The following is a 16,353-nucleotide window of genomic DNA, read 5'->3' on the forward strand; positions in this document are numbered from 1 at the left end:
CCAGATGGATATGCACTCTTAATGCCCTCCAAACTGTGGTGCAATCCCTGCTGAATTGCAGCCATTCCCAGACAGGAATGCTGGATCCCGGGCAACGCTGTGCTACATCAGGAAACGGCAGCGACGGAGAACATTCGCCACTGGAGAAACGGTCTCGGCCAGCAGGCTTCCATTACTGCTCTCCGGACAATCAGCCAAAGCAAAGACCAACTAATCAAAGCGTTGTATCAGCAACTGATAAAAGCAGACTGGATTTGACGTCAGTACAGATCGGTGTTATTCTTTACCAAACCAAAGAGATACTTCATCTTATAAATAATTTGACCCATTTTAAACTCAGACACGGAGGTCGGATGTCACAAGCGCCATGACTGAATCCCTTCTGACACAACAAATTCAAATCTGCCTGCGAGGTTCTGGTGTCATTAAAAACATGGACACAAAGACAGAAGGTCACAGTATTGTAATTCTTCCGCTGTGCTCTCCAGTTCCCATTAGACACTGTGATGAGCTGTGGGGGCAAAGGTTAATGTCGATGTCACCGTCAACACCGGCCTCACGTCTCTCACGTGTCGCAGGACATCAGGGAGACAGAAACGGTGACCCTGCTTCAGCGTGCCGAGAGAGGAGGGGCTGCTGAGCGATCAAAACATCCTGATAGTCACCAGAGTGAGCGCGCACAAAGCAGGAAACTACAAATGTCTTCAGCGCAACACCTCCAGAGAACCCGGACAAATTCCTGGCAGGGCTCGGCTGTTCTCGCACAGCATTAGATGACGATAAGAGCAGCTTAGGTGTCTGCAGTGAGACGCCAGACGTGCACATACCTGTCCCTCCAGCGCTCATCTCAGCCTCTCCGATAGATTCATCACAATCAGATTGGTGCCAGACCTATTCATGGGATTACAAACGTTACTGAGGTGAAGCCCTCAGTTCCTGAACCTCTTCATACGGGAACTATATGTATAATCCAGGCTTCTGAGGAGTGATAAAATAGTCAGAGGAAAATATGTTTCCCTGCTCCCACTCACTTCTAAGGTCAGTTAGAGTGGGAAGAAGGTCTGAGGGTCAAACACTTGTAAATTTTCCGTGTGAAAGCAGCTCGTGCCCTTGTATTTCTGTAGTCTGACTTCAGTGAGTATGTATTTAAAAAACGATCTTGTTTTGTGTTAATACTCAGGATGTGACTACAAGTCTCTGTATTCAATTAAGAAATGCACGGATCATTTATCGACGTTCAAGGTCAAAGCTTAAAACTCATTGTTTTAATTTAAAAAATTAGACAACCTACCTAATGCTAAATACTTTGTTCTCAAAGGCAGACTGATCTTATTTTTACTCAAAACTGACTCTATCATCATCAGTCAAGAGGATTAAGCCCCGGGGGTTTACAATCCTCTGACACCGAACACCAAAACGTGACAGTCAGGACGGATGCTGGCTCTGAGACCGTCCCATTTCCATTGCTCTTAAGTTAGGAAGAGAATGTCCGGACATGAAAACAAACATGGACAACGCCACAAGGACGGGATTGAGCGAGCGAAAGCCAGAGAGGTGAGTTCAATGCAGTGCAGGACACCCTCAAACGAAGAGCTCCGAGAAACAACTCGGAGAGACTGTCTGCAGCTGTCTGTCATCACGAGTGCTGCAGTGTTCACTCACTTGTTAACAAGTCACACGGATTAATTATCAGCGCTGCAACATCAGCTTGATTTATTCTCCGACACGTCGACGCACTTTTGTGTTACTAATTGCCAGTTAACACTCAATGAGCTCACTTATTCAAAAAAGAATAAAACAATAATTCGTTGCAATGTCAGAGGTCAAGAACAGTGGAGTAGCTCCACTCCAGCAAGTTTTACACACATAATGTGCTGTAAAGTTCTCCGAGCTGACTTTTACGCTGATAAATTATTTACATTATCTATATTACATTTGTTTAATTTCATTTTTGCAATGCCCTCCCAGATATACTTGTGCAAACTGTGCACACAGAGAAAATTGTAATCTTTCAAGCAAAATGATGTTTTTTATTGGCAACACTGGAGAGAAGCTGGTAAACACACAAAATCATCATGCTGTCAACAACTCATAAAACTGTTCTCCTCATTCACTCATGTGACAGGCTGAACGTCAGCGTGATAAACACCACAGCGCTCACATTCCGATTACCTTTGATAAGAGGGAAGAACGAACCCAGTGAAGCACAACAGACAATTAGAGCGGGGTTATGGTTACACAAACCATATGACTACGGCGTACATCCAGGCACTGCCTATAGCAGCAAAGCGTTTCTCGCCACACTGATGAAAAACCAACACAGTATGAAAACATGTGCTTCTATGGAAAACGCTTTCATGCCCTCAACTTGTCAGTCTTAACAGAATCACAACTGGAAACAGACCGACTCCTTGGAAAAAAAAAAAAGAAATGAAAGGATCGTCTTCGTAGAGACTTCAAAACACCTTTCATGTGTGATGTACAAAACAGAGGATTCTTGCATCAGACATTATGGCAATAACAGTAAATTATGGTGAACAAAGAGCAATTTCAACGGAGCCTTGTTCCGATTACAGCGAGAACAAGCCCCATGGCAGACTCAAGGCGCAGAGACTAACTCAGGTTACTGCAACTACAGTTGGCTGCGGGCCAACGGAGTGATCAGTATTCATACCCACAGCTGGCAGAACCATCATCACGGTACAAAACCTAAACCGCCCCTCCTGGAGACCTGCTGAAGAGACATGCTATTGTCATTCAGATGTATCTCATCTCTTTGTGTGGAAACAAGATCAAGATTAAAAAAAAAAAAAAAAAAATCATCCAAACCTTTGTTGATTATTAAACCATCATCCAAAGATATAGCAGAAATAGATGTGCATCATAACATCTGTCAGTCCTCCAGGGTCCAATGTCCACGCAATAGATATTTAAAACAAGGCTCTGAAAATGTTTCTGCTCGTCAAGATTCATCTAAAACCAATCGCAATCATTCAACTTTCACCATCCATCACCAGCACCAGCAGTCAACTGTACATGACCTCAAGTGAAAGCATTTACAAAGTATGCATGTAAGCGACAAATACCAATGCAATGTATTATTATAAAATATGTGCTGTGCTTAACCAGCAATGTATTGATCTGTTTTTATCCCAGCAGTGTCAGTGGTGACCGGTAGACAAAGCGTGGCACAAAATATCATTCACTCACTTGCTTTCTTTATCTTGCATTAGCTTAATTACTTTTAAAAAATCGTTGCGGTTCTTGAGATTGCGGATTGAGGCACTTGCTGTTCATTAGTCTGGGCTGCGCTGAACCTCAAAGGTAAATCGGACAAGTGTTTGCTGTGGCTCATTCTTAAGTCTGTTAATGGGCCTGCCTTTACTAATGAGCTGGCCTCCAGGACAAAAAGTCCAGTTATTTTTATAGAGCACAAAAAAGAGAGGACTACAAAAAAAGAAAAAAAAAATCTGGAGAGAGATTAATGCGCGGAAAGAAAATGATTAATCAGATTACTGTTTGCAGTACTTTTATTCACCAAGTCCTTTATTCACTGTTAAGAGTTGAATAGTTCAAGAGTTTATTATGCATTATGCATTGTCTTCTAAAGTGCTCCATAATATTATCTTATTAATTGTTAATTCTGTACTTATAGAAACCATGCCTAACCATCCACTCAACATAGATACCAAGGACAGACGATTTCTCTAAAACACTATTCCTGTTCAACCAGGTTTGCTGAAGGAAATGCACACTTGGAAACCATCCTGATAGGAGTCAGAGAAACCCTGGAAAAGAAACATCAGATCACATGCTGTTTTAGATAAACATGAGGGTGAATGGTCCTCACTGCTAGGAGAAAGGCAGCTTCATGGAAGTGAACAGAGCCGGGCTTTTTGCAGGGAACAGGCACTTTCAGTCTTACGCGACCTGACGCAGTTTCATTCCCCCCACAGGTTGTTTACACATACATCTGCAAAAACCCCACTGTAAAGCAAGCGAAACAGACCAACACACACACACACACACGTACGCACGCACGCACGCCGATATTCTCCCCTCAACTGGTCCAGCCACAAGAGAGAGAGAGAGAGCTGGGTGGCGAGAGATAAGGGCTGAGGTGAGCGAGGGTTGGAAAGAAGAGCAGCCAAACTGAAGGAAACATCAATAGTAAGTGTCTCAGCTGGGCTGTGGGCCACTGCGAGCTGCGAGAAGAGCTTAAGTGTGCCTTGGCAAAGATTTTTGGATATGTGGAGCTGCACCGGAGGGATGTTCTCCCACATTTTCCACATGAAATTCCACCATTTAGGGCTTTACTGACGGTGGCGAAAACTTTTCTGGCACTCGCACACACTGGGCTGAATTAAAGAGCAGTGACAAAGAGTTAGCACTGTTTCCATTGTTTATCAAAAAAACTTTTTACTCGCAATTGTGTGTGTGGTTCAGACCCAAACGAGTAAACTCTATTTTTAGAGTTGTGTTGCAGACCTTCCGCCACCAGCCTCCACCCTGTGTGTGTTTTACAAAGACTCTAAGCAGCGATTGGGCATTAGCATATTCAGAAGTGTTTGGGTCTATCTGAAGCGCTCACTGTAGCCCTCTGGCCTCCGTATTGATTCTGTCCGCCCCAGGCGACTGTCTCAGTTGGAGCATTTGATTTTCATTCACGCCTATAATCTTCTCTGTCCACCAGTAATCAGGATGAGTCTCGAGTTAAAGAAGCCTTCCAAGCCCGTGGCCCCACAAACAGCAGATTACAGCAAGTCAGGAATTAAATTCCGAGGGAGACAGGCGGCGAGATTGAAGGAAGACAAGCGGTGGGCCATTCCGAGCCAAAAGATTTGCTCTTTCATTAATGCTGATGAAGATAATTCAATCAATTCTCTGCATGACATCACTCCGGTGGTAAACAACTCCTAATGCCATCAGCAGATGCCCCCGCAACAAAGCCGTTTTCTTCACACCCCACCTCAATCCTGGTGTCGGCTTTCTTTATTCGGCCACAGTAAGAAGATGTCCCGCAGGCCGCTCTGTGTTTTCACAGGCCAAATCAAATCATACTAAAAGAACAAAATGGCAGAAAATGTTGAACTAATGGACAATAAGAAATAAAAACGTGACAATTAATTATGTTTCGTGACATTTCATAATTTTGTTGTCATAACTGGAGCAGCTAGACTGAATTGTGGAAAGGAAACAGCCATCGTCCAATGGAAATGTTAGTCGTCTGTATCAGACAGTGACAGGGATTAATTAGTGGAAAAATTAATTTTTTTTCCCCAGATGTGTCTTCTCCAACTTTCACCCCCTCCAGACAACCACATTATGTCTTCATGCCTTCCGGGAGCCCAAGTCCCCGTGGGATAGCGGGCAAAGATGTTGAAGCTCCCACTATCACAGAAAATGGAAAATGCACAGATATACAGGGAGGAACATTCACGCCTACCTGTTGTCATTAAGTTGTGTGTATCGAGGCTGAGGATCTGGATCGCCGTCATTTACATCATAACTGGCACCCGGATCCTTAAAAAAAAAAGAAAAAAAAGGACTAAGTAAACTCTGAAGAGCGAAATTTATTATCATGGAAATTATTTTTGCTTGCACAGCTGTGGAAAATGTCATAAAGCAGACTGATACTCACGTAGTTGTCACTCAGGTCCGGATGGTTCTTCTCTATTCCGTCGTCCAGTATGGACACCACGACGCCTTTACCTGTGTAGCCCAACTGCCAGGCGGCTTTGGCATTCAAGTCACGATGGTCGCCATTGTACTAAAGATGAAGAAAGGCAGTGAGTTAGATTCAATTCAGTTATATAAGAAGCATCTTGTGTGCGTGTGTGTGTGTTTTTTAAGAACGTTGCTTCAGCTACATTGGGACGGGCTTACTTCAAAGGTCATTTGTGACAATTAAACGAAGACACTTGACAAAGGCTTCATCGAAAAAGTGCAGCTTATCAGATTTCAGTCATTATTCAATAGTGAAAATTAGGTGTAATTACTTCAAAGTGTCAAAGAGTGGAGTTATTTGAAAGCACCGTCAGCAAGCCTGCATTTATTATTAATACCATACAAAGCACAGCAATGATGAAGACGAGACGGCACACAGCAATCATTCTGAATTCCTTTTGATTGGATTTGACATTCAAGTTGACCTTTTGTCAAAAGCCATGTCTTTCTTTTAACTTCAAAGCCTTCCTTTTCAAAGTGCACCATTAAAATCTAATGTGTCTGATGTACCATTCATTGTTTTTCCTCTCAGATTTCAGGCCCTCGTGAGTGCAGTTCAGACCGGATTTTAGTTTGTTCCTCAACCTTGTAACGTCATTGATACTCAAAACCATCAAGACGAAAATCAATTACAACTAAAAGTTGTGATCTGCGATGCTGAATCAGATTGAAAAAGCTCTTATGTCGCTGACACACTGAGTGAATAACAAATCTGAGAGGCATGTACAAGGTTTCATTCCCAATATTGCTCACAAAGTCGCTCCGTTTCCTTCCCCTTTAATGTCAGGCACACTGACGTCTCGAGGATGTGCAGCTGAAGATCTCTTCCTTCAGACTCGCCCATAATTTATCAATGGAGAAAAGATCCGTCTCATCAATGAGATAAATATCAACATTAAACATTAATTGCACCGGCAGATGCTGACCATTAGCATCTGTCCATCAAGAGCACCCTACCAACAGGCCCGCCCACACTCTCCTCTGGCCAGCCAGGTTCAGTTTTTAATGAGGCTTGAACTTATTTAGTGCAGGGAAAGAGCAGCGGAATATTACAGCAACCCCACAACCCTCACCCTAACTCATGAATATATACTACTGCAGCCACTAGTACACAAAATGCATCTCAATAACGAAAGCTGTGCTTTTCTGAATCCTCGTGGTCCTCAGGGGGTCGGCGTGGTCAAGTAAAAACAGCTAAATCCAAACGTAACAATTTTATAAAAGAAAGTGTTCTAGTATTAATGATTCTATTTAGAACAAGTGGACATCATTTGAGGCTCTGGACATCTGCGTGGTGCTTTCTTTTTGCCATCCCACACTTTAGAGACTAAATAATCACAAATAAATCTACAAATTAACAATGCAGCCCACGATAAGAATGACCAAATATCACACAATAAACATGTCTATAATCACATGCTGCTTTAACTAACTGGTAAATTTCCAATCATCCAACAATGCACGACAACAATCGGTACAATTTCATCCAGAAGGGCCCCGTGGTATTTACAAAGCATAAAACAGAAATATTATCAACACATTGCAAAAACATTACACAAGTGATTTTTTTTCCCTTCCACATTTTTAGACACTTTTCTGCAAAGGATTCTGCCCAAATGAGTGTCTGCATGTTGCCTGGTAACAAAGTCTCCCATCCTCATGTTCAATATGCCTGTTTGCCTACTGCAGCATATGCACAGGTAAAAATCAGGCCAAAAGGAATCGCTTCTGATGAGCCCACCTTGTCAAAAAAAAAATATTAAAAAGCACGGTTCTAACTTAAAAGAAGAGGAAAAAAAACAGGCTGAACAATGGCCAAAAGCATGAAAAGACTGGTAAATTCTAAACTATATTTAAACTGGCTATCAAATTAAAAATTGGCATTAAAACAATATCAAAGTTGAATTCCACAAAATATATTTAAAAAAAAAACAAAAAAACATTTCACAGAGAGTTTAAAAGCCTTTCACTTGCTTATCAAGATCCAACCAACAGCGGCGGAACGCAGCTCCTTGAACTACAGCCATTTTGAACAGTCGTGATGCAAATCTGTTTTGTAAGCCATGAATCTTCATCTGCCTGAAGCAACCTTGTCGTAATTGAAGGAAGAAAAAAGCTGAGTGGAAAAACCTCCGGAGCCGTTACTGCCGCTTTTAACAGGCCAATGTATCAGTGACATTCTTGAGTCAAATGTGAAAATCAATCAACTAAAAACAAGTGCACTTTCGAGATGAATCGCCTCTGCGTTCCATCTCTGTTGCTGTGCTGTTTATGGAGTGAAGCAAACCATCCATTTCTACAAGCTTGCTGCTCAGCATTCAAAGGTGATCCGTACGCTCCCATCCAGAAGTATTGCAACAGTGAGGACAATCCCTCTCTGTTTGCTCTGGACTAAAAACAGTTGGGTTTGCCATCGACAAAATCATATGAGACCAAACCGCAGCATCTTTGTTTTTATTCCCAGGAGATCTGGATCTGATACAGAGCTCAGAAGATACGGTATTTGTCTGAATCCACTCTTTTTTTTTTTTTTTTTTTATCGTGGGAACATGTGACTGAAAGGTCAGTTCAAGAATATGTATTGATTATCAACAATAAATAGCACTGTGCATTCATAGTTACATGAAAACCAGATAGTTTATCTGAGTTTTAATTCTTCCAGGATTAGCTGAAACATCGTGGCTCCAGCTTTAATTCGCCTGTATGACTTACACAGACGAAATGCTTTACACGCTGCACAGCTGAGTTTCATGCATGGAATATTGTTGCGAAAAGTTCCTCCTCAATAACGATCATACTCACCAGGTACCACTGGTCTCTGTACTTGGGATCCCGCGGCTCCACGAAAACGTCCCTCTTTTTCCTCCGTTTCACCAGCTGCTGCTCTGCCCAGCTCACCTGGACGAACAAGCACCAACGAAGCAAAGAATAACACACGGACCAAGAAGTGAAGCAGTGCTTAAGCCAAAACAAAGGGAGTACATCCGTACATTTCAATGTCAAAGATTAACACATAAACTCAATAAAACTACCACACGGAATAATTGAACCGACTGTGAGTGTCGCCGTGTCAGATGCATTAATAGAGATCCCAATTCTCAGCAGGATGGCAGCAGACAGAGGAGATTAGAGGCGCAGGGGCATGGTGGACTCCTCGCTAATGAGACTCGCTGATGAATTCCCCAGCAGCCCCGAGAACTAATTAAAATTTCTGCTCGGTGTAAAATGCCATGCATCGGGAATCCATTCATGCTTACAGGTACATGTATGCAAACTACGACACACGACCGCCGAGGTATTATTTCAGCGCTCGTCTAATAAGCGTCTGCGTCAGGCTTTCGTTATGTGGGAGCGACTGCAGAAAGTGTCGACAGAAGCAGAACGCACAGAGTGAAATAAGCACGCGTCCCCTCCCGCTGCAGGACTGCGCCTGGTGTAAAGCAAATCAGCCCAGGCAGGTGAGCACAGGAAAACTGTTTTGAGAAGGAAGATAGAGAACTGCCTGCTGCAAGGACGGAGCGCCTGATGTGAAGGACATCTAAATGATGGTGCACCTCTCTCCCCCCTCTGCAGATCACCGGAGACACAGGGGAGAGGACTAACAAGTAACGAAGGACGCGCCGCACGATACACTGAAGTGGAGTCAGTTCAACACTTATGAACATAGAAATAACAATGGAAGAAGTTTGCTTGAATGAACCATGGGGTTTGTAGGCAAATTTGATCAAAACAATCGACCAAAGAGGAAGACACGTTTAAGGCACAGGCAGGCACTTTCAGTTCACACAAAAACTGCCGTTGTCAAAGAAACAGAAAATATGGTAACAAAAGTTTGTTGTTGTTTTTTTTTTTTTCTTTTCAACAAAAAGTTGCCCATATTATTTTCAGCCTTCAGCTGGTCATCAACATTCATGTGTATTCTGTCATTGCTGCAGAATAACAAGCACGTTATCTGTATTTGCAGCCAAGAGATTGCAGCACAGACGAACAAAACAAAAACCCACTTTCACGCCATTTTAAATCTGACAGTCTCCTTTGTGTATGTGCTCAAAAAAAAAAAAAAAAAATTGGAATATGTCGAAGAGAATAAAAAGTGGCAATATAAACTTTTTTCTGTGCAGCATTTTTTTGTTTTTGTTTACTTTTCAAGACAGATAGGGAATCTTATCTCCTGCATATGGGAAATCTGCTTCTCAATGCCAGCCCATTTAATTCTGCCAAACTCTGCTGGAAGCTACACTGAAAAAAAATAAATAAAGATGTTAAATAATGTTGTAGTAAAATATTATTATGGATACTTTCCCCAACACTGAAGCATAGACACTTTCCCAGGCACTGAAGCTTATAGTTTAGCCGTAAGACGAATAAAGTTGTGCAAACTATCCAAATATCCTGTCAGTCCGTGTTTCAGTCAGGAGGAAAGGTTTTCTTTAGCGTCATCATATGATGTGTGATTTCCCCTCTCTTACGTCCTCATCTGCTTTCATCACACAGCAAATCTTGGTTTCACACATAGCGTGGGAAATCTATGTTTCTCTTTCACTTCCCATGCCAACTCTATTGAGTGGTTAAAATTCTCAAGAGATACAATCACGCACAATCTTCTATTTGCAGCCACACAGGATGTGTATGTGGGAAAAGGTTACTGCACCTGCGTGATGCACGGAGTTGGCCGTGCATCAGATCAACGTCTTAAGCCATCTTGTTATCACCAAAGAAACATGATGTAACTTTTAAGCTGCTGTTTGTGGCACTGCACCAAGCTCAAAGAGCCACACAACCCCAGTGACAATGATCATGTACGCTCCTCTTTTGAACAACACGATGGCTTCCTGTCACTTCGCTTTGATTGGTATATTCTAGAAATGTTCCCACGTCCTAACAAAGCAAACTAGAATAGCAAGTCTCACAACTGCATTCATCGCTGTAGCTGAAGAAAACCCATGCAAGAGGGGAACATGCAAACTCCAGACAGAAAAGACTGGAGTCTGGGAGAGGGGAGCGCTGATCGCTGGATTAATGTGCAGCCGTGAAGTGGCGGCCTAACAGGTGGATTTAAAAGGCCGTGTTTGCCTTATATTAATCGAAATCTCTCCACTCATCTCTTCGCCCATAAAGTCAACACCCATCTAACTGCACTGTAATAAGACGACTGCTCAATCAAAGCTCCGACATCCAGCAAACAGATTAGCTTCAGAGCACGAGCCACAACTTCAGCAGCCTTCAGCTGCAGGCGATTCAGCAACACTACTTATTTCCCACTAATTTGTGCAGCCAGTCATCTTAATGTCACGTACAGTTCTTAGAAATGTCAATCAGAACGGAGCAAAGATGGTATTTTCCACTAATTATTGTATTAAAGATTGCTTTAGCTCCAGTGAAGTGGAAATGATGGCACAGATCACACGGTCTAGGTGTGTTTTTAAACTACTCACACAACAAGCCTGTTGTGAAGACAGAGTTACAGAAAAATATCCTTGGCACCTTACTTTTTTCTTTTTTCAACCATCATCATTTTTAATACAGCATGCCAGGGCTAATGTGGAAAAGAAACTTCTTTATGCTCACAGTAAACAGACACAACAAAGAAAGTGGTATCCAAACTTATAATATAGCAGAAAAATAGATTTCCAGTTTTAGTGTAGGTGTGGAAAACAACAAACATTTGCTATATCTGCTTTGAAAGATTTGTGTGAAGAGTCTTTTTTTAAAAAAATCTTTAATAATCTGTGAAAAAGTACAGAAGATTCCAAACGTTGGCAAACAGCTTTTTTTTTTTTAATTATAAATGTGCTTTGAAAATCAAGAAGTGTGTCTATCTCCTACACCCAGGCTGAACCGCAGCACAGCTAATGTTCAAAAACCCGCCTGCTTTGGCTCAGTTTTAGCTAGATGAGAGTCCCATCTGCTTGAAGCATTGAGTTCCCACCCCACCTTTTTTGCCCACCTACTGCTTGTCCTACTTCAATATACAAACATAGCCTCCTCTCTTTAAAACCAATAAAGGATCATTAACATATAAGAATACATTACCAATTTGAGCACAGTTCAACAGCAATGCCATTTCTATTTCTCCTCAGACTGGTTTAATGTTACAGCAGCTTCCATTACGGCCCGCAGTGATTAAACTGATACTGTCAACCGGATGACAGTCGAGCTGCGAAATTCAGCATTTCTGGAGCCACCCAGTGCCGTGCTGCGTCTTTTTCTCTTTTACTGTTCAACTAACCAGACAAAACCACTGAAGTAAAGTCCCTACAACAACAAACGGCATCAACAGCCATATAAACTGAAAACAGTGAAACAGTGGAAAACAGTGGCATGGAGGGAAGCAGATAGACCTAAGCTTTAAATCTTCAGCAGACCCTATTAACGGGGCTCTGTCGTCAGTCTGTGAGATCTGGCACCGCTCCAGGGGCTTTGTAAGTAATTAGAAGCGCTTCAAAAAAAGGTTTGCCCAGTCTTTTGTTCAGGATTCATCTCAATAAGTTTAAAAGCTGCGGACAGTCTTTGCATGGCTTGAATTTCCCTCTTTTTTTTTCAAAATATTTTCATTTAAAAAAAAAAAAAGAGAAAACTGATAGCTTAAGTGAATCCGATTATATGGGAAACACTTGGATAAGGCTGGTAATTGCACAACAGTTACAAAAATATGTAGATGTGAGCATGACAGAGGGAAAAAAAAAAAAGGTGATTTCAGAGATCTGCAAGCTCCTGCAGAGATTACAACGTTCCCTTGATGAGACAAATAGCAAAAACAAATGTGGTAAACCGCCGACCGGCCGCCCCGACTCTTCTCAGACATGCAGGAGGACCTGAAACTGTAACGCTCCACTTTCTCTGAGGTGCTGGGGGAAAAAAGGAATTCAACAACAGGAAATAGAACCGCAGTGTTAAAGGAAATCCCAAAGTGGGAGGTGGACCCGTTCTAGCATGTACGCAAACAAACCCCACAGAAGTTGCTCTATTCCCAGTGTGCACCTGTGCCGTGCTCATGGCGGTGATAAGATAAGGCATCAACTTTTAGTTTTGATGTCTGTTTCTGCCAAAAATACGTGTGTGACTTTAAATGCAAATGCATCTAAATTCTGAAAGTGTGCTGCCTCGGCCACTGTTTTAACTGGACTTCAGGACATTTCACAGTCAGTGCGAATATGCCGAATCATCCACAAAAACTACCGAGAGAGAAAACACCGAGAATAGGTGAAACACATCGAATGATTTAGTCCAAGTGCGGAGAAGAAAAGTGACTTCACGGCAGAGTAAAAGAGCTTGACCGAGTCCCACAGAGGCAGCGATGAAGCCACAGTTATTTCAGACCTGTTTCTCACAGCTCTGGCTCTGCTCCCTGTCAAACGCAGCACAGTCGTTAGCACTTTGTGTGAATGTCTTCCTGACGCCACAGCGCTGGGAGGCAGTGACCTATAGAGGAGCCGCAGTAAACCGCAGCCAACGCTTACAAATAATTCTTTTTACATTGATAGCTCATGTCGGGGAGGGAAACGAAACAGACTGCTCTGAATTTTTAGGAAATAATTTGTTTTTATTTATTATAGGATATTTCAGCAGACAAATGGCTGCTCTAAAACGCTGCTGTCACCTGAAAACCTCAATGCAACTTTTGTTGTGAATAAAATAAATCAGCTGAATTAGTTCAAACTCTTTTATCATAACAGAAATTAAAAAAAAGGACTTAGGGAAAGTAGATAATTCAGCTTTAGCTTTTTTTTTTTATTCTTTAAAGCTGTAATCACTAGTCACTTTAAGGATTAAATGAAACTCCAGGGGGGATGAAGCCAGTTGCTCACTAATTACAGGTTCAACGGTTCATTTCTGATTTTTCCTGACGATGAAGAACAAATCGCTTGTGACTGGAAGGTCAGCACTTTGCATGGGCCACCTGTTGCGTGTCTGCACGCGTGTGTCCATATATGTCTGTGTATACACGCAAGAGAGGAACCAAACTGTAAATGTTTAACATTGTTGAGAAAAAAATATTTTTTCTGGTAAGGATGGCTCATTTGAACTCCTCGCATTTAAAACATTGCTGCTTTGCTCTGGCTTTCTTCTTGCGCGACTGGATGTGAGGTTTGTGCGTTTCTTTCCGTTGAGAGTACACGCGGCATAATTTTTGCCTTCTCCTACATATATTCCAATGAATCAGGAGGAATTCCAGCGGTCACGGGAGCTTGCAAACGATGGCATCATCTGAACTGCGCTCACCGCACTTACAGTCCTATAGGGAAACACACACACACATCTTGCTCTAGGTGGGAACACAAACAGATCAAATACGTTGGCAGGTTTTGGTACACTCTCCAAAATCTTTTATATGAAAAAACATTTTTCCTTTAGAATGTTTTTGTGAATTTGAAAATACTGATATTTCAGGAGCATCTGATTTGATGCTAAGAGCTACTTTTCTGCTTTCGGTTGTTTGTTAATCATACTGCAAAAAAAAATGTTACATTCATAATATCTTTTTGTTCAAGGTTTTTCTGTTGTGTGGCTTCAAAAAAAGTGTTTTTAAAAACTTTCAGTGGTTTAATGAAAGAGGCTACTCTTAAAAAATGTATTGATACACCCTCGTCCTCCGCTGCACTCTCTCTCATTCCCACAGCTATGAATGTTAATTTCACACTCTTTCCTTTGTCCTTCCCAGTGGGGCAGGACACAGACTCATTTTCACACTAACCTCAAACTCTATTGCAAAATAGTCGCAAAATGTGAAATTTTAAATTAGATCAGTCAAGGAGGAAGAATTAGCTCCACAGAGGGGCAACATGTGTCTGGGGATCTCCAGAGAAGCAACAGTTCACCCTTGCAGTACTCGGAAAAATGAGAAAACGGTAAATGTGGCTCGTCTGATGCAGCAATTACAAGAAGGTGACAGATGAGGGGCGAAGGGTTCGACCTTCTGCCTCGCGGCCACGGCTCTCATTTGTTTTTCATATAGCCTTTTATCCCGCTGGTCAGTTGGTGAGTAAAACTGAGTGAGTAAACAAACTGAAATTATCAGCTGTGTTCAAAAGACTGAGAAAACATTTGACAACTTAATGTATTTTAAAAACCAAAACATAAACTTTTATATTTTATGGCATTTCTCAACAGCTATGGATGAATGATGCTGGTATTTTGTGGCTCATCAGGAGCATGTTTAAACAGTTTCTGACATCTCTGAACACAGCACGTCTTTAAAAGCCGATATTTTCTTCTTTTATGAAGGCGTCAAACGAAAAACTCCGTAGAGCCTCAGAAGCAGGATTTAATCCATCTTGAGTAAATACATGCAATGCAAACATTCTTCCAAACTGCAAGAAACAAGCCCATCCACAGCTTCATCAGTTGATAAATGCAGCTCCTAAAACAACGTTCTTACCTTGGGATCTTTGAGCAGACGGACGTGTGTACCCCTGTGTGTAGACAGCGACCGCTTCGCCACCGTGCGATGCCGGAAGTGATAATAGTCGCCGAATACCTAGAAAGACGAAAAGGAATACGATCCATCGTCACAACAGGTTTGTGAAAAATGTGTTCTCACAAAAATCTGGTAAAACCTCCACATAAGATAATAGCTGCAATGAAGGGTGAAATGACTCTGGTCACGCTAGTTGTACTTTTCTCTACCAGTGAAGCACAGTTTCTATCAAAATTACTGAAGCATTGCAGATAGGGTAACAGGGGAGGGGTGAGCAGGAAACAGAGAACGACACAGCTGCAGGAACAAATAACACATGTTGATTAGGAAATCATGCTGACGTGACCTTACAAGAGCACTGATGTAGACGGCTGACCTTCACACCACTTATTAAAACATTAATGAATAAACATAAGCATGAAGCGTAATGGAACAAACAAGATATATGCAAAAAAACTCAAATACGTTTAGGATCAGTATTAATCGGGATCAGGATCAATATTTTCCCCTTTACTTCTGCTTTTCTCTGTTAAAAATTACATATATTCCATTTTAAAAGTCCCAACTAGTTTTGCATCTGCAAACTACAAGTGTTTGCATTCTGCAGCGTGACGTCAAGTCATGCCAATGGGAAGTATAAACCATTTAGAAGCACTGCATCTCATTAAGATAAAGTCATGTCCATATTTAATGCGGTGAACTCGGCTCACCCTCCAACTGCCTCCCTTACGGCACCAGCAGCTCAACTTACACATCGCCCTGTGGGAAATCCTATACGAGACCCATAATCCACAGCGCTCAGTCACTTAATAGAGTATAATTGAGGCCATTAATATCAAGCAGTGACACACTTAAGAGAGTAGTGTTGACTGAGAAAATGAGGCTTTCGTGGCCCAGCAGAGCAGTTGCGACGCGACTAATATTTGATGGTGTGAATTTACATGGGTGTTAAAACTATTAACAGACTGACAGAGTCCAGTTATATTTTAATATTTCAACTGTGGCTGACTTCTGCATGTTACTGTCAGGCTAGTTAAGACTTTTTTCCACAAATTCACCTCAGATTTTAGGAATAAAGGCATACTTAGAGATGAAATCCTAAATTTTTTGTTTCATTTGGGGATTAAAAAAATAAATGCAACAAGAAATCAAACTTATTCAAATTTCTGTTACAACTCCAGATGCTCAGAATTGTTCATTATTTCACA

General features: G+C 41.8%; 1 protein-coding gene across 3 annotated transcripts in view; it reads right to left on the reverse strand.

Moving 5' to 3' along the window:
• LOC115392603 (furin-1-like) overlaps positions 1 to 16,353 on the reverse strand; it is a 76,123-nt gene that overhangs the window by 19,180 nt on the left and 40,590 nt on the right. For all 3 annotated transcript variants that reach the window (XM_030097316.1, XM_030097325.1, XM_030097334.1), the window contains exons 3-6: positions 15,107 to 15,205; positions 8,530 to 8,625; positions 5,642 to 5,770; positions 5,447 to 5,523 (exon numbers count right to left, since the gene is read on the reverse strand). In XM_030097316.1, coding sequence (XP_029953176.1) covers positions 5,447 to 5,523; positions 5,642 to 5,770; positions 8,530 to 8,625; positions 15,107 to 15,205 — 401 coding nt within the window. The remainder of the gene's footprint in view (positions 1 to 5,446; positions 5,524 to 5,641; positions 5,771 to 8,529; positions 8,626 to 15,106; positions 15,206 to 16,353) is intronic.

This window comes from Salarias fasciatus, chromosome 1, assembly GCF_902148845.1.
Source record: "Salarias fasciatus chromosome 1, fSalaFa1.1, whole genome shotgun sequence".
Taxonomy (NCBI): Eukaryota; Metazoa; Chordata; class Actinopteri; order Blenniiformes; family Blenniidae; genus Salarias; species Salarias fasciatus.